Source organism: Chelonoidis abingdonii, chromosome 3 (genome assembly GCF_003597395.2).
Source record: "Chelonoidis abingdonii isolate Lonesome George chromosome 3, CheloAbing_2.0, whole genome shotgun sequence".
NCBI lineage: Eukaryota > Metazoa > Chordata > Testudines > Testudinidae > Chelonoidis > Chelonoidis abingdonii.
In genome coordinates, this window is record NC_133771.1 from 105,440,689 (window position 1) to 105,460,365 (window position 19,677).

Here is a 19,677-nt window from a genome sequence, read left to right on the forward strand (position 1 = left end):
CTAGTACTTTACAAAATGCAGCTGGGTATATCATTACATTGGAGTAGAAGATGTTTTACCTGATCTCTCTCTATATTTCATCTCTTCACTGAAAACGTTTTTGGCTGTGATTTTTGCTTTTATTTTTAGTCTTTAATTTCAGTTAGAAAATCTTCTGATTCAAACAATGAATAGTTTTACAGCTTACCTGTAAAGTGTGTATAAATCTGATTTTTCTTATTAAATTTCAAAGCTTGTTTGCTTGTTTTTTTCTCCATATGACTCCTTTGTGGCAATGCTCAATAAAAATGGATTTGATTTTTTTCCTCTTTTCTTAGATTAACTGGGTTGTTGCTAGTATATATACAGCACAGAAGACTTGTAGTTGTCTCTGAGGAGTTCACAAGTCTCCTATCATGTATTTGCTTTGGAAGAGTTACAGAGTAAATCTCTGTAACTCTTCATTCTGTTGCTGCAACAGAAAAAAATTATGCACATACATCCCAGTGAGGATATTATTTGATTTGGTTTACAGCCATCTTGGAAATGGGAGGATGAACTTTACCTCTACTTCAATATGTTAAATATAAAGACATGGAAGGTCTTTTACCTTAGAAAGTTTCTAGGATGGGGGCTGTCATTTACTCTGCTGAGTAGGGCTGTTGAAAATGTTCTGTCAAAACTGTTTTTCATTGGAAAACTGGGTTTTTGGCTAAACACATTTATATATATATAAAATATATATATATATTGCAATAAGTGGCTATTGTTTTGGCTAAATATTGTTTTGGCTAAACACATTTATATATATATAAAATATATATATATATTGCAATAAGTGTCTGTTTTCAATGGAAATTTCCAATTTCTCATCCAAAAACTGAATGGCCACAAACCAAAATATTTCATCCCAAACTCAAAATATTTCAGTTCTGAAATGCTGCCACAGGGTCTCATGGGAATTGTAATTAGAGTGCCTGACACTCCAATTCTCCTCTCTCCACATTCCATTCCAATTTCCACAGCCAGACTTCATCTCCTATAATGCACCATGGCCATGGAGCTCTCATGCTATATAACCTCAACTCAGCCAGAGGGGAGTCTGTGGTACACACATCACAGAAGATGTAGTCTAATGAGGGAGCACAGCCTATAGAGGAGAATGGGGCCTGAGGCACTTGAAGTAGAGCGCCCAGGAGGCATTAAAATAGCAAAGAACCCAAACACCTTTCAACCAAAATGAAAGATTTTTCATTTTCATTGATATTTTCCATGGGGGTAAACCCTTATTGTCTAGTGTCGATGGGACCCTAACCTGTCTGAGAGGTCGCTATGTTCTATTGCAATGTAGATGTTAAATTATAATAATTAAGTCTCAATTTAATTTAAAAAAAATTCTGCAGACTTAAAATTTTTACCAGTTTTCATATCAACAATGTGTTATATACAACTAAATAAACAATTGAAAACAAGTAGAAAAATACTTAAGTCATTACTTAGTTGCTCATTTATTTTTGTAAAAGAGATTTTACTATATTTAACAGATTTTTAGAAAAATTTCTGGGAAGTACATTCAGAGCAGTCTACTGATAATATTAGAGCTTTAAAAGTTTACCAACTCTATAAAACAAAAGGCTCTTACAATTTAGATGAGATTGTTCTGGAAGGTAAATGACAAGGCTGTATTGTCAAGTTAGGGGTCTGTCAGATCTAACTGCTTTGAGAAAAATGAAGATTGAGTTGAATAATGGCAGCTAACTGAATGTTCCAGTAACCATTATGAGAACTGCTTTGATGATTTGTAGTTTAATATTTCCTGGACTTTTTCTGTTGTTGTCTTTCAGGATTTTGGCTCAGATTTTCAAAGATGCCTAAATAAAATTAGATGAATTGGGCATCCCAACACTGTAGGTTGCTTTGAAAAGCCCACCCTTTCATTGGGCAAAAATAATCTGTGTCAGTAACATTTTCCAGAGTTTTTATTTCTTATCGTTGTCTCAGTATTTCTTCTAATTTCTTACCACTTTAATACAAAAGGAAAGGGTCTTCTCCTGGGAGCCATGTTTATGGTTGTGAGCTATGTTCACATACAGTGTTATCTAAAAGCTCTGGTCATTCCTGGTGCAAGTCTGTGGTAGATGTTTTAGAACCAAAGATATTGAGAGTTAAAACTAGTTTCACTGCCTTCCTGAACCAGCAGTAGCACATACAACAAGGGACTGCAGACTGAATTAAAGTAAGCAAACCAGATAAGAACTGATGGGGTAATGAAATCTAGAATACAGTCCAGCATGGTGTCTATAGTAAAAGGCAACCAGCACAGGAGGTAGATTCCTACAGCTATACCAAGTGTCTTAGCTGCCTTTCTTTCCCTCTTTGATGCTCCTAAGTGTAGCCTAGATCCAGCACTCTTGTTCATGCTACTTATCTGTCTAGCTTGTTTATTTACCACAATAAATATTTTCACATACAAAGTTATCATTATGAGGCAGGGGAAGAAGAAGAGAATTTCTTGAACAGCAGCTGACGTCTACCAACACAGAATATGTCTTGTAATGGCCCAAGCCTTCCTCAGTAGCACTGGTATAGAGCAAGAAAAAAGTATGAACCATGAGGAATCCCCACCCTATCACTATATAAACACAATCCACTCTTATGGTAAATTTAGTGGGGTAGAGCAAAGGATCACAGATAGCATAGTGACGATCAATGAAAATAAAACACAGATGAAATATAGAGGTCAAACAAAAGACAGTGTTCAGAAAGGTATGCAGCCAACAAAAGTCATCTCCAAAATACCGGCAGCACTGTTAACCCCAGGAGGAGATCTGCAAGGGCCAGGGAGAGTAGTAAGAACTTGGAGGGGATATGTAGGGTTTTGAAGTGGGAGATTGCAATCACCACCATCAGATTCCCCATGTAGATGGCCAGCTGAACGCCAAAAGGGTGAAGCGTTCATAGCACAATGGAGCGAACACCACTTCATTAGCACTGAGCTTCTGGACAGAGCTCATTTCTTCCTTACTAGATGGCAACACCTTCTCCAGCTCTTCCACACTCCCAGTAAATGACTCTGCTTTCAACAGGAGTGTGACACTCTCCACCTCTTATTCACCAATGTAATATGATTATGATATAATTATGTGGCATCTTGTACTAAGTACGCCTTATAAGGTATCACTCTAAAATTCTTGATCCGTTGAACATTAACAACCTGTTGGATTGTATGTTTTATCATTGTATATGAAGTTTTAAAGTTTTGCTCTGTATTTGTCACTGAAAGATGTTGTGAAGTTTAAAACACCCTCAGCTAGCCTTTGAGGTACAACAATGAAGAAGCTAGACAGTGCTAATGGTCCATCACAAAAGGCCAGGGGCCCATGAAAAGGTTTAATTTACCTGGGAGCGTTTCAGCCAGCCTATGAGTAATGGCTGTTATGACACAGCATGATATGCAAGGGCATGTGACCAGACCACATGACACTAAACTCCATTTTGGTACTTGTATTTTTCCACAAACTGCCTGGGAAATTAGCTCAAAACAAAGGGTTCCCACCATATGGAGAGACTATATAACATTGAGAGTGACATCATGATTTGTCTTCATTCTTCCCACAACTTAACACCTGAAAGAACCTCTGGAAGACAAAGGACTTGGAATGGGGGAGGGGAACCTACACTGCACAGCAATTGCAGCCTGTGCCTTAAGAATCTGCAAGTCTGCTTGTGTCATCCGTCAGGGCGAAATATTACTAATTCAAACCACAGTTGCCAACTTTCACATGGTAAATAAGCACCCGACTTTCACAATAAACCAAAAATCAAGCTAAACCCATTTCAAAACAAGGCCAAAACAAGCCAATCCCTAAGAACCCCAACACTCTATGTAACTAGATCCCCCCTGCGTGCAATCTGGGACTGTTCTGGGCCCACTGTGCACCTCTGACTTTCTTCCCACTTTGCCCTTGCTAACCCCGCCTTGCCCCTGTTTGCTGGGAGCTGATCAAAAAAGAGAAACAACAAACTACAAGCCAAAAACTAGCCAACAACAACTCACACACCAATTAAGCCAAAAACAAGACAAATATCTGTTTTCCCCACAGGTTTGGCATGTCTGATTCAAATCCTATCTAGTACATTAGGCTTAGTTTGCGGTTTTGTTTTTTTGGTAGGTAATCTGCTTTGATCTGTTTGCTATCACTTACAATCACTTAAAATCTATCTTTCTGTAGTTAAAAAAATTATGTTTCATCTTAACCAGTGTGTCTTTCAGTGACGTGGCTGGGGAAATATCAGCTTGGGAAACACAGAGTTCTTGCATATCTTCCCCACATTGAGAGGGAGCAAATTAATTAATGAGTTTGCATTGTACAGATCCCTGTGCACTGCTCACTTACGACTAAATCAAGAATTGCCTCTCCTCTTGTGGGTTCCATGACTAGCTGCTCCAAGAAGCAGTCATTTGAGGTGTCAAGAAACTTTATCTCTCTGCATCCTGTCCTGAGGTGACATGTACTCCGTCAATATGAGGATAACTGAAATCCCCCATTATTATTGAGATTTTTTATGTTTATAACCCTCTAACCTCCCTGAGCATTTCACAGTCACTATCACCATCCTGGTCAGGTAGTCAGTAATATATCCCTTCTGCTATATTCTTACTATTCGAACATGGAATTACTATCCATAGAGATTCCATGGTATAGTTTGGTTCATTTAAGATTTTTGCTTCATTTAATTCTATGCTTTCTTTCACATATAGTATCACGCCCCTGTCAGCATGACCTGTTCTGTCCTTCAGATATATTTTGTACCCTAGTATTACTGTGTCCCATTGATTATCCTCATTCCACCAAGTTTCTGTGATGCCTATTATATCAATATCCTCATTTAATGGAAGGCACTCACCCATCTTATTATTTAGACTTCTAGCATTGGTATATAAGCAGTTTTGTCACCTTTAGCTGTCTCATTACATGATGTAATTGAATGAGGCTTTTTTTCATTTGGCTGTTCCTCGTCAGATGCTACCTGTATTTTATCTTCCATCCTCTCCTCCTTACTAGTACATAGAGAATCTCCATTAGTAGATCCTCCCCTAAGGGATGTCTCTGTCCGAACCACATACTCCTCCACACCTGTCAGCTTTCCCCCAGCCCTTTGTTTAAAAACTGCTCTACGACGTTTTTAAATTTAAGTGCCAGGAATCTGGTTCCATTTTGGTTTAGGTGGAACCCATCCTTCCTGTATAGGCTCCCCCTTTTCCAAAAGTTTCCTCAGTTCCTAATAAATCTAAACCTCTCCTCCCACACTATCGTCTCATTCAAGCGTTAAGACACTGCAGTTCTGCCTATCTAACTGGCCCTGTGAATGGAATTGGAAGCATTTCAGAGGCTGCTACCATGAGGATCCTAGACTTTAATCTCTTACCTAGCAGCCTAGATTTGACATCCAGGACCTCTCTCCTATCCTTCCTTTTGTCATTGATACCTATATGTACCATGACTAATGGCTCCCATGACTACTGGCTCCTCCCCAGCACTACACATAATCCTATCTAGATGTCTCGAGAGATCTGCAACCTTCGCAACAGGCAGGCAAGTCACCATGTGGTTCTCCCGGTCATCACAAACCCATCTATCTATGTTTCTAATGATCAAATCGCCCATTACTGTCTCTTCCTAATAACTGGAGTTCCCTCCCTCAGAGAGGTATCCTCGGTGCTAGACAATACCACAACATCATCTGGAAGGATGGTCCCAACTGTGGGATCGTTTCCCTATGCTCCGGTTGGATGTTCTCCTTCCATGAGGCTTTCATCCTCCTCAACAGCACAGAGGCTGTTAGACCAGGTGTGGGACTGTTCAACTGTGTCCTGGAAAGTTCCATCTATATACCTTTCTCTCTCTCTCCCTTAGTTCCTTCAGCTCAGCCACCCTGGTCTCCAAAGCCCATATGCAGTCTCTGAGGGCCAGGAGCTCCTTGCACCAAATGCACACATACACCACCTTCCCATAGGGCAGGTAATCATACATGCTGCATTGGGTGCAATATACTGGGTGGCCCCCACTCTGTTGCTGGCCTTCTGCCTGCATTCTGTTTTTACTCCTGCAGTTGCTCCTTGTTATTGTTATCAATGTCTTAAATAATCCAGATGGAGAGATGGGTCCTTCAGATGAATATGCCTGAGGGAATGCACAAAGCATTATTTGTACAACAGAACATCAGTTGTTTTAAAGAACAATGAGTCTTAAACACACACATGCTCACTTGCCCATAAAATCTAATGACCTCTTTCAGAGGATGCCCATGAATCTCTTTGCTTATGGCTTTCACTTGGAAGGGTAGTAATAGCTCACGACCATGTCTTTTTGTAACATCCCTCCATTCTCACTCATTCCTGCAGATTCCAGCCCTCCTTTGACTTTTCCTTCCACCATGTGCTAATAGGGTCCCAAAAACCAAGCAACAAATCACAACATCCCAGGATCTTCCATATTTCCCTGTGAGATCCTGCCCTGGCCTCAATCCCACAATGAGTTCCTGACACCCACAAAAGGTGATTATTGCAAGCTTCCCTCTCCATAGACGTTCTGACAATGTCTTGGTTTTCTTTGACTCAGAGTAAGTTTCCAGTACCACAAAATAGCCTGCTTTAATGTGACCCTGGACAATCCCTCCAAGACTATTCACATATGTGCTCCAGGCTCCCCACAACATAGCTGTGAATTTTAAAACAGGGTCTTGGCTCCCAGACAAAGCCCTTTATTTCCACAAATCTCTCCCTCCTCCTCTTCATGACAAATTCATGGCTCCATGACTACCCACGAATCCGTCACAGACTCTCGAAAATACCCTTTCTCACCTGGACTCTCCTCACACTATCTGTTTCCTTGGCCTGCAGCTTTAGGTTCTTTATGAGCTCCCTAAACAAGATCTTTGCCCTTTACCACTCTTCCTCCCTACTTCTGGTCCCCTAATTAATGCGCATTCAATTGCATATCGCGTTTCAACACCAGAACCCATCTTCCACTCCTTTGATGTTCCCTTGCATCTCATTCCCTCTGTTCCTGCTCAGTGTTTTCCAAGTTCACTGTGTGCCAGAGCCAAAAAAAAAAAAAGATGGGAAAGGAAGTGCGGAGGTGCTGCAGAGAGATTGCTATAGCAAAGGTGAGAGGCACATCTTTGCTGTGGATCTTTAAGAGAAGATTACACTGAAGTTGGAGCCAGTTGTTTCTAAACTGATACACCCATTCCAATGCAGAAACCAAAAAGTGATGATAGGTCATCTAACCTAAGGGAGAAAGAAACTTCCAAAAATCTTTCTTCATAAAGACTTTAAGGCTAAGGCCTTGGACAATTTTTCCAATGGCATTTAAAGTTTTCCAGTTGTGTTTTGCAACATTATGAAAATATCTGTTCTGTATAAAAAATTCACTGTGAAAAAATGGAGTCAGAGTCAGGAGTCAAGCCTGGAGTCAGTGTCAGGGTTATGATGTAGAAGCAGGGATGTGGAGTGAGGCAGGAGCCATGGAACAGATAAGGGAGTGGGATAAGGAGGACAGGCAGGAAGACGGGGCTTAGGAACAAGGAAATAGACAAAGTCTATAGTATCAGTCATCCAGGAATTCACTTGCTTACTCAGGCAACTTCCTGTGCCTCTTTATGGTTCAAGTAATGCAAACCAGCCAATCAGTGAGACTGGCTGACTCCGCTAATCATGAGCTTTGTGGACAAGGTCTTTGTGAGCTAGAGCTTGGCCGGACCTCTGCTCCACTGGGTCAACTGAGCAGCTTGCGGGTGGGGTGCATGGTCTGAGCCCAGGGATATGAGGCTTGCATCTCTTACATCACCTCTTCCTCTTCACGTATGCAGGTAGTGGTTTGGGTTTTCCATGTGGAGAGTGGGATGGTGGTTGGGAGTAGTGAGAGAATGTGGAACTTCAGGAGTGCTATATGGAAAACTGGATGTATCTGGAGAGAATGAAGTAATTCATGTTCAAAGGTAATTGAGTTAATTTGCCATGAAACTTAATAATTGCCAAGGAACTCATAGCCCAATTTATAAACCACCTGTTCGTGTGTGGGTTTTTCATCAAATGCCATACCTTCTGGCTTACCAAGAGGGAGGGCCCCTTCTATCATTGATAATCCACACATTGTTTGTAGCTGTTCTTGGCATCCTCCAGGTGAACATTTAGGTTATCTTGGGTCTGACATGTTTGTTGAGTCAAATCCAGGGCTGCTGGGTTGTGGGAAGGTGTGGGTAGCTTTGGGTGGAACAAAAGGTAGAACCCATAGTTTGGAAAAAAAAGACCTTGTTTCATAGTAGCGCGTTCTGCTTTGTACACAAACTTTATACACAAACCATTGTACACAAACTCTGCCTGATGTTACCTATAAGTTCTGTGTTCTTGGGAAACCTGTCTGATTCACAAAAGACCTCCTGCCCCCTTCCCCAGCCTCTGCTTGAACAAAGCCAATCAGAAGAAAGACTTACAAAAAGCAATGAAAAGGTGGTGGAAGACACACCTAAACCCCTCCAAACAAGGATGACAGGATTACGGAAACTCCCCTACCCTTATTTGCATCGAAGCTGGGACAGGGAGGCATCTCCATTAACACAGAGACTGGAGACCAAGAACTGCATGGAACTCTGGGACTAGAAAGGCAGAGAAGCCCTGCATGATGGGGAATCTCCACTCCAGATGCTAATGAACCCACCTGCACACCCCCAGCTCAGTAGTTACCAGACCAATTCTAGTAATAAATCCTTTAATGGTATCCAAAATACTGCAGCTGCCTAATTGTATTGTAAGTTCCCTCAAAGGAACACCGTCCATAGCCAGGAATGAGCAGTTCCTATTGTCTAGCCTGAACAAAACAATTTTGATATACTCCCTGAACCATTCGTTTACCCACAAACAAATCTAGTGTTCTCCCTTGAACCACTGTTCTTTCCCTACAAAACCCCCTACCCATGCTCAAGTAAGTGCTCTGATGCCTGGATCCAAAATCTGCTTCAGTTCCATTTGGATTTCATCTTCTTCTGACTGATCATGCTGGGGGCTCTGTCTGTCTCCAACACTCCGGACCCTCAGCTACCACTACCACTTGGGAACTCCAATCGATTCAAACTTCATGGGCTGGCAATAAATAACTTTCATGGTTAAGCTGGTTGCTTCTCTTTCTCTCTCATGAGTGTTATTTGGCTTCCTCATTCACTCTGCAGCAACACTCCTCGTACCTAAGCTAAAGATCCCTACAGCGCCCAAATATCCTGTGGGGTTTTCTCATCAAGTGGGTTACTACCAGAACAATTGTAATGTGACAGAGGGGATAGGGACATGCTGAACTTGGGGTATATAAGTGTGGTAGATTGAAAGTGCTGCTCGACCCAGCCTGCTCAGGCATATTCTATTCCAGTGCGGTGCCCATGGCATATGAGGGTAAAGCTTGGAGGTGCTGTTCAACCCAGTCTGCTGAATCCAAGGTCATATGAGGGTGACAGCTTGGAAGTGCTGCTCGACCCAGCCTATTGAGTCCAGGGACATATAACAGGTCAGCTTGAGAGTGGTGTAGAGCTTTTAGTGGCAAAGTTATATTGCCAAGTATCAGTGTAGATACCACATGGAGTTTACACCACTCCCAGGAGCTCACTCTCCCCCCTCCCCACCTGGCCCAAGGAGGCATTCACTGCTCGCTCCCACCCCACATCTCCCTGGCAAAAATGCACTCTTTCCCTCGCCCCAGCAGGAGCTCGCTCTCCCCTCCTCTGCCACCTCTGCCCTGGCCCTAACCCTGGTGGGAGCTCCCTCTTCCCTCCCCCATGCCCTGGCACTGGCACTTACCTCACTCTAATTTATCTCCCCACCCTGCCCTGGTTTTGGTAGGACCTCCCTCTTTCCTCCACCCTGACAGGAGCTTGCTGTTTTCTACCTCTGCAGCCCCGGGGCAGGAGAAGTTATATGTGCTCAATGATTACGGTGGGTGTGTATGTGTGCTCCTGCTTGCCCCAGTCTTGTGCACACCCCTGTCAGGATGGGTGTTGTGCAACACCTCCTGGAGGCCATTTAGAGTGACATAACCAAGTGCGGTGTCTACACTCACAATTTGTCAATATAACTTTGCCACAAAAAGCTCTACACCACACGTTGTGGTGGTTTTACTTTGTCAGCAAGGAAGCAGGAGAGTTTTATCAGCAGAAGGAGCACTGTAGTATGTACATCTCCACTGTTTTGTCAATGAAACCTGACTTTTATTGACAAAACTGTGTATTGCAGACAAGGCCTAATAACCATCTGTGGCCTATCTAGGAGTCTTACATTATCCTCTGAAACACTGAGTAGGGATTATCTATTAGGATGAAGTGGGCATATCCCATGCAATCAGTTTCCCATAATTTCAGGATTTTCGTTGCTGGATTTTAGTCTTTTTTTTTTTTTGCCATCTCCATTATCGTCTCAAAATGCAAGGAATTCATTCCAATCCACATGTACCAGTATCTTCATCAAAATACAACCCCTATCTTATATATATCTTATGTGTGATTGAACGAACAGCAGCTTCTGATTTCCAGTGCAGTCAGTCAGTATAAACCATATTGTGTCAGTTTTTCAAAAAGTGACTCAGCTATTGTATCCACAGAAATGTGCATGCACCTGCAAAATACCTAACAGAACATTACACAGTTTTTGTGATATGTCTACAGATATGCCCTCACCTGATCTATGTATGCAAATATCCGCTTAATTGAGCAAATGGGGGTGGGGGTTGCGAGTGCATTGCATCCATAGGCATTTTTCCTGTACTTTCAGTACACCCTCTGCTGTTGATTTAGTCATGTAGGTTTAAACAGTACAATGTCAAAAAACAATCTCCAAGCAAGGAGTGGAGGAGCTAGCAGTGCACTGGCATTGCTTGTTCGCTACTGCATCAGTTGTGGATGCAACCAGCTGGACGAACACTGCAGAAATCTGACCAGCAAAGGAAATACAAAAGATATGGGAGAGAAATTATCATGCTGCATTCTTTTTTTTTTTCCAGGCAATTCCTGGGACTTGCGGCTTTTGTATGATAAGAAATTACTCATTCTGCCAATTATTTGGGAGCCAGAATGTAACAAAGGGTTCTATCTGAAACAGCTTTAGTTGAAAAGTTCTCTTAAGAAGAGTCACATTAATTATGGGCATTTAAGATTATGAATACTCTGCAAAAAGACTGTTAATGAGACATCCCTTATAGCCTCTCACTGATTCTCTTTGCTGTTTTGCTGCTGTTTGCTGCTGAGAGAACATGAATCTCACATGGGACCCCTCAAAGAAAAACAGCTTCCATAGGTCTATCCCCTGAGCTTTGTTTGATGTCTTGTTCTGTGTTCAGGGTTTTTATAACATTATTTAAGTATCTGTCAAATCACACTCCATATCAAAACTAAACACTGAATTTATGTTAAAAAGTCACTTTGCATCTGGGAAAAAAGAAGCCACTACCACACTGTGTGGCATGGCACATTAAGGGCAAAATGGTAGAGTTCCTGAATAACAAGGACTCAAAGACCAGGGTCTCCAGTCTGCTTTGTCCTCCAGAAGTGTAAGCAGGACAAAGTGGCCTTAAAGCCTTTGGAGGTGGCCAGCCTAGAGTTACCTTTAAACAAGGAAATTTTGTTAGCGTAAAGCTGGCAAAGGTAGCAGAGCTGCCTCCTGCACCAACTGCTTCCACCCCACAGTCCCCGGCCTAAGGAAAAGGAGGATGCAGTAGGGGTGGGACAGTGATCCATTATGTCCAGTCCTCCAGTGGCTTAATATTACTGTACAGAAATAACTTGCATTGGAGATGGGCAATTTCAGATTGGGGAGCTATAGCCAACTCATAGACTCATAGGTCAGAAGGGACCAATATGATCATCTAGTCTGACCTCCTGCACAAAGCAGGCCACAGAACCCTACCCATCTACTTCTGTACTACCCCTAACCTATGTCCGAGATACTGAAGTCTTCAGATTGTGGTTTGAAGACCTCAAGCTGCAGAGAGTCCACCAGCAAGTGACCCATGCTCCACACTGCAGAGAAAGGCGAAAAAACTCTAGGGCTTCTGCCAATCTGCCCTGGAGGAAAATTCCTTCCCGACCCCAAATATGGTGATCAGCTAAACCCTGAGCATGTGGGCAAGACTCACCAGCCAGCACTCAGGAAAGAATTCTCTGCAGTAACTCAGATCCCATCCCATCCAACATCCCATCACAGACCATTGTGAGCAGATCTTATCTGCTGATAATCCAAGATCAATTGCCCAAATTAACTATCCCCTATCATACCATCCCTTCCATAAACTTATCAAAAACTTAGTCTTAAAGCCAGATATGTCTTTTGCCCCCACTACTCCCCTTGGAAGGCTGTTCCAGAACTTCAGTCCTCTAATGGTTAGAAACCTTCATCTAATTTCAAGTCTAAATTTCCTAATGTCCAGTTTGTACCCATTTGTCCTTGTGTCTACATTATTACTAAGCTTAAATAATTCTCTCCTCCCTAGTGTTAATCCCCTTGATATATTTATATAGATTCAAAGCATATCCCCCCGCAGCCTTCTTTTTGGCCAGGCTAAACAAGCCAAGCTCTTGAGTCTCCTTTCATAAGGACAGGTTTTCCATTCCTCGGATCATCCTAGTAGCCCGTCTCTGAACCTGTTCCAGTTTGAATTCATCCTTCTTAAACATGGGAGACCAGAACTGCACACAGTATCCAGGTGAGGTCTCACCAGTGCCTTATACAACGCTACTAACACCTCCATATCTTTGCTGGAAATACCTCGCCTGATGCATCCCTAAAACCACATTTGCTTTTTTAATGGCCATATCGCATTGGCGCTCATATGTCATCCTTCGATCAACCAATACTCCAAGGTCCTTCTCCTCCCTCTGTTGTTCCAACTGATGTGTCCCCAATGTATATCTAAAATTCTTTATTAATCCCTAAGTGCATGACCTTTTGCACTTTTCACTATTAAATTTCATCCTATTACTATTACTCCGTTTACAAGGTCATCCAGATCTTCCTGTATGATGTATCCCAGTCCTCTCTGTGTTAGCAATACCTCCCAGCTTTGTGTCATCCGCAAACTTATTATTAGCACATTCCCGCTCTTTGTGCCAAGGTCAGTAATAAAAAGGTTAAATGAAGATTGTCCCAAAACTGATCTTGAGGAACTCCACTAGTAACCTCCTTCCAGCCTGACAGTTCACCCTTCAGTATGACCCGTTGGAGTCTCCCCTTTAACCAGTTTCCTTTCCACCTTACAATTTCATATTCATCCCCATCTTTTCCAATTTAACTAACAATTCCCCATGTGAACTGTGTCAAATGCCTTACTGAAATTGAGGTAAATTAGATCTACTGCATTTCTTTGTCTAGATAAATCTGTCACCTTCTCGAAAGAAGGAGATCAGGTTGGTTTGGCACGATTCTACCTTTAGTAAACCTCATTTTAATTGTCCCAATTACCATTGACCTCAATGTCCTTAACTACTTTCTCCTTCAAAATTTTTTCCAAGACCTTACATACTACAGATGTCAAACTAACAGGCCTATAGTTACTCGGATCACATTTTTTTTCCCTTTCTTGAAGATAGGAACTATGTTAGCAATTCTCCAGATCGTACGGTACAACCCTGAGTTTACTGATTCATTAAAATTGTCTTGCTAATGGGCTGCAATTTCATGCACCATTCCTTTAATATTCTTGGATGGATCGATTATCTGGGCCCTCCCTCTGATTTGTCCCATTAAGCTGTTCAAGTTTGGCTTCCACCTCAGATGTGGTAATATCCACCCTCCATATCCTCATCCCATTTATCATCCTTTCCCATCATCCCTAAGCTCCTCATTAGCCCTTATTAAAGACTGAGGCAAAGTACTTATTTAGATATTAGGCCATGCCTAGGTTATCCTTAACCTCCATTCCATCCTCAGTGTATAGCGGTTCCACTTCTTCTTTCTTTGTTTTCTTCTTATTTATGTGGCTATAGAACCTTTTACTATTGGTTTTAATTCCCTCTGCAAGGTCCAACTCTATATGACTTTTAGCCTTCCTCCCTGTGGTTCTTATCTTTAATGAAGCCCTGCATGTCTAAGTATACAAAGGCCAGTATAACCAGCCTCACTGCATTCCTTCCCAGCTCCCCAGGGATTGGGGACATGTTGGGGACAGCTGGGAGAAGAAGGGGATGTTTTGGAGGGGGTCTGTATCATGGGACCATTCTAGTTGGCTGTTCTGGCTTACCCCCCTGCAGTCCTGGCTGAGAAAAGTGAGTGACAGCCATCGTTGCTTTACCCCATAAGCCGCGTCAAGCTGATGATTATACCCCAAATGTTTCTTTAGTGCATTTAAACAAGGTTTCAGTGTTGATTGTATGTTCATTGCCATTTTCAGAAAATCGGGAAGTGCAACTCTTTTCACATAAATTCTTGAACGAGCCATCAGATGTTAGCATCTTTAACAAACTGGGCTGGGTTTGAAATGTGAGGCACTTCATGGCTCATTACCAAGCCTTTCAGATATCTCCATTTCCTTCCATTGCTGACAATGTCAGCACTGGCACTTGAATAGATTGGTGATTTCTGGCCACATAGAATGGTGAATATGAAAGCACTTTTTGGGAATAATGTTATTAGATTTGCAGAATAGTTTTGAACTGAGACAAGCCTACTGTGGCTCCTACTGGCTCCGCTAAGAGAGGATCCCATACTCACATAATAGAGAAGCTGCTTTTGAACTAGTATTCATGTTTGATTCCCAGCTCCAGTAATGTGCATGATACATAAACAGTGAGTCCAGTCATGAGAAAGGGGAACCCAGTCTCAGGTTAAGACTTCGCTAGTGTCTATCCATCCTCTAACAGACACAACAAATACCATCCCAGATATATGCTGGTGGGCAAATATGTAGACATATAGTAATATAAGGAAGGCCCTACTTGAATTGTGAGATAATTGTCAAATAATCATGGCTGAGTCACAAACAAGACGTGGAAAATCTTGAAAAAGTAACAATGGACCTTTATTAATTGCGGAAATTTAGAAAAGCCAGAGAAGACCTATTTGTGTAAGAAATTTTTTCCATAACATTATAAACCCTAAAGTATATTATGCCGGCTAATTTTTTTGATAACCAGACATTTTGTGGCAACTATTAATGCAAGGTGCTGACAGTGGGAATCCCGGCCACCAGCCACTGGGGGCTGAGAGCTGGAGCCCAAGCTGTTAACCGCCCAGGGCTCCCACTGTCGGTCGCCGGTGTCTGGCAAAATTGCAGGGGAAGCTAATATTGCGGGATCTGCAATTTCTGCAATAACGCAAATTAAGTAAGGCCTTAAATATAATATAAGACATTTTATCAGTTACTTTATGTATTCCCATATTTTAAACTTTATCTTATCGTTGTTTCATAAGCAGTATAAAATTAGTATGGTAAATATGAACTAGCAGTAGCCCTTCAACACAAGAGGTCTTCTTGGTCCCTCTGGCAGGAGACAGCATAAACAAGTGGAGTTTGGATCAGACTGTACAAGAGAACAAACTTAGGTACCACCATCCGCCCGCCCTCAGAAATGCCCCACTCCATAAGACCAATGTTCAAGTTAGCCCAGAATTCGGTCTTCTGACAGTGGTCAATGTCAGGGGCTTCAGAGGGAATGAACAGAACAGGCAATATCAAGTGGTCCATACCCTGTTGTCCAATCCCAGCTTCTGGCAAACAGAGGCTAGCGATACTGAGAGCATAATGTTGCATCCCTGCCCATTCTGGCTAATAGCCATTGACGGACCTATCCCTCCAGGAACATATCTAGTTCTTTTTTGAACCCAGTCATACTTTTGGCCTTTCACAACATCCCCTGACATCCTTCAAACTCCCACATGTTAGTCAGGACTGCTAAGGTTCTCAGCTGACCTCAGCTACTTTGGTAATGCATGGAGGTGATTTCTCAAGTGCAGCAGCTACAACCCAAAACAAACACTGACTCAATGAACATTCAGAACACTTTTCTGCTAGATACTTAATAACTCATTGACTGGTGTATATGAGACTGGCTTGGGTAGATTGTATATAGATAAAGACCAGTTATTCAGGCAGAGAAAACATTTTGGGCTGAGTTGTGTTACCCTTATGCATGCTGAGAATTAAGAGAGACACTCTCCGTTGGAGTAAGTCTAGCGTTATCGGGCCCACAACAATGGGGAGTCCATTTTCAAACATGGGTAACTAGATAGATTAATACTTAAATCCTGCACTTGGAGTCTCAAACTGGTACTTGAACAGAAATGACATTGTAGGGTAGTTGCCAAAATGATCAATGTATATACAGGAACAAAGCTGGATAAAACGTACTGTATAGTTTGCCAGACTGTTCTCTCACTTCCTATCATCCAGACAGACAGCTCCCTAAGATAGCATGCTAATCCTTAAACAATACCTATAGAGACACACTACATATGAGTTACTCCAAAAGTAAGTGCAGATTCTTGTAAATATTGTCAATATATAGGGCCCTATGTGAACTGTTCTAAAAGATCTCCAGAAACAGCATAGGCATCTATTAATGCTAATCCATTCATAAGAGCCCTACATGGTTAATCAAGTATATGTGGGAAACAAAGTCAGAGTAGAGGAATCTGGTCTGAAGATTTTACCAGTCACAATCATTTTAAATGCTTTGCGAAACCAAGAGTAAAATAAACCATAAATGATTGGATTACAAGTAGAATTGCAGTATCCCAGCCAGAGGAAGGCATTGTACAAGTCTTCAGGTGTTGAGAAGTTAAGAAAAGGATCAGCTATCGTAAGAATAAAGAAAGGCAGCCAACAAAACACAAACACCCCCATGACTATACTTAAAGTTTTAGTTGCTTTGTTCTCTTTTTTTGTGGAGATTTTGTTTTTTATTGCAGAGACACATTTTATTGCACTGGGGATGTTAGCAATTTGTCTGGCATGTTTTCTTGCCACAGTAAATATGTGGACATAGATAACCACCATCACTGTGCCTGGGAAAAAGAAGGCTATAAGAGAAGCCATCACTCCCCAGAGCTTGTTAAATATGAGTGCACAGAAACCACAGCAGTCAATAGAAGTCACATATTCTTCAATGCCAACAATATTCAACTCTGAGAAAACTAAGCCAAAGGCAAATAAGAATGGGACAGACCAGCTAATTAATAAAAATAGCACTATCACAGGGATAGTTATTTTGGTGACATAATACAGTGGGTCACAAACTGCATAGTAACGGTCAACAGAGATAAAACACAGATGGAAAATAGAGGTGGTGCAGAGCATTATATCACAACAAGTAAGGATTTTGCAGAAGCGGTCTCCAAAATACCAGCATGACTCAATAGACCTGATCATACTGTAGGGCATAACCATGAAACTAAGCAAAAAGTCGGTAGTTGCCATGGAGCAGATCAGGAAGCTGGTTGGAGAGGGAAGATGTTTGAAATAAGCGATGGAAATGATCACAAGCATATTTCCATCCATTGTGAGCACTATTGCTCCCACCATGAAGATGTACATAGCCCAAAGACTGCTTGTAGACCTTACATTTCTAGGACATGTATTGTTAACAGAGTCAAAGCAATACTGCACATTCCGTGGACTCCAGAGGTTGGATGAATTCATGATTTAAGATCAAGGACAGTAACTTTTTCTAAAGTATTACAATACAGCCAGTCCTGGGGAAAAAGAAAAAATAAACAAAGTGACATGAACAGTAGCAACATCTGCAGACCTGTGTTTCAGATTAGTTGATTAACACCTAAAATTAAAAATAATGGGCCTTATTCTACTCTCAGTTTCAAGAACTTCAAATCAGAATGATTCCCATTTACTTTACGGGAGTTACTCTAGACTTACACCAGTATAAGAGATAGTAGAATTTGGCCCAATGATTGAAAAAAAGAAAAAATGGGCTGGACTATTTTCTAAATACTTTTGAATCTTAAGGTGCTCAAAAATTCTAAGTAATATTGGATATTTTTGCTATGGAGTTTATATTCAACACTATAAGCACCTTGATAAGAGCTTTTCACAATGAAAGCGTCAAACATACGACACTCACCTGTATTGCATACACAGGCGGATTCTGGTTTTGTGGGGCCCTGGACCAGAGCAAGTGGGGGCCTCATTCCACCATTTCTGTCTGCAGCTCCACCCCCACCCCTGTACCTCCCTGTACCTCCCCCAACACTCCTGCAATGGAAATGGGGTTGGGGCATGGGGAGGCTTGCCCTGTTCTGCCTGCCTGGTTCTCCTGTCAGGGAGCAGGGTCGAGGTGCAGAGCGAGGTAAGCCTCCACCCCCACATCCTTGCTCCCCAGCAGGAGTACCAGGGAGGCAGAGCAGGTGGGGATGTGGGGGCACTCATTTTTCCAGAGCCCCCACAATTGGCTGGAGCCCCAGGGCATGGGCCTCGTTAGTCCAGTGGCTAATCCACTGCTGATTGCACAGTTCTACTGCAGCCCACAAAAGCTTATGCTCAAATAAAGGTGCCAAGGTGCCACAAGTACTCCTCGTTCTTTTTTCAGTTCTTCGTGTCATCTGAGAGATCTTTGTTCCTGGAGGTACTGCACATACTTCCAGGAGAGACATTACAGCACCAGGAAACCCAAATTGGTTGATGCTATAAAGATTTTAATATGCAACACTTCAAGAAGCTCACCAGACCACAAGGTAAAGAGTGACACAAACTGATTGACGCCATCCTTGTTTTAGCATGCTTGCCAGTAGGCCACTGAGTGTATATCTGCAGACTTGTTTCTGATTGTAATATTACCCTCAACACATACTTGGCTAGGATTAAGAGAAATATAATAACATCGTGCTAAGGAGTCATTGAGGTTTGCTGAACCATCTGTGCCTCAAAGCATTGAAAGATTTGAAAAACTGGTAAAACAACACCAGTTTAGTGAATTTTATTATGGATAATTGTTATTTAAGACTTCTGGGTTTTTTTTATTTAAACTAGTATTTACTATTACAGATATGTGGTTTTTTTCTTCTTACACATGTATATGTCACCTTACAGTCTGCACACTCTCATCTACATGCTACTCCTTATGCCAGCAAACTGGTGCACTGTTCTTAGTGTACAATAGAATGAAAGTGATGGAATTTGAAGATGGATACTATGGCCTGAAAAGGTTCATCCTATATGCTAGTGTGTGCATGCATACGCACATATACATAAATGGACACATATGCTATGTATATGTTATTAGAGTTTGGGAGTTTAATTAACATTATTTCACAGTAGTAAACTAAGGAATTGTATTCCTCCAGTAATGCCGACAAGAGTTTCTAACAATATCATAAACCACAAGACTCAAGTTTTGGGGTTTCTCCTGTTACAAGGTTCCCAAATTTAATTAGATACTTAGATTATTTACATGTCAGGGACTTGTTCTTCAATAGAATAGAGATTTTAATCAAATCAGCTACCCCCTCTGCAAGCCCCATTTCTTCCTCCTTTCAATTTTATAGGTCCATATCCTTTCTCAAGTATTAGCTATCCCCCTTATTTCTCCCTCTTCTATTCCTGTGGGTTTTTATCTTTCTCCCAGCTTGTCAGGCTACGTCTACACTGCACGATTATTTCGAAGTAGTTTAAACCGATATTACGAAACCGATGTTATAAAATCGGTTTTGCG

At 41.7% G+C, this 19,677-nt stretch overlaps 1 protein-coding gene and 1 pseudogene across 1 annotated transcript; both read right to left on the reverse strand.

Moving 5' to 3' along the window:
* Positions 1–2,091: 2,091 nt before the first annotated feature.
* On the reverse strand, positions 2,092–2,993 carry LOC116828946 (trace amine-associated receptor 5-like; annotated as a pseudogene).
* Positions 2,994–16,607: 13,614 nt separating this feature from the next.
* On the reverse strand, positions 16,608–17,651 carry LOC116828945 (trace amine-associated receptor 4-like). The gene has a single exon (XM_032787481.1). It carries the CDS (start codon positions 17,649–17,651, stop codon positions 16,608–16,610), a length of 1,044 nt encoding a protein of 347 aa, XP_032643372.1.
* Positions 17,652–19,677: the final 2,026 nt, after the last annotated feature.

Bases quoted from the DNA above. Each gene is read 5' to 3' on its own strand.
- LOC116828945 (XM_032787481.1), bottom strand. From the start codon at position 17,651: ATGAATTCATCCAACCTCTGGAGTCCACGGAATGTGCAGTATTGCTTT.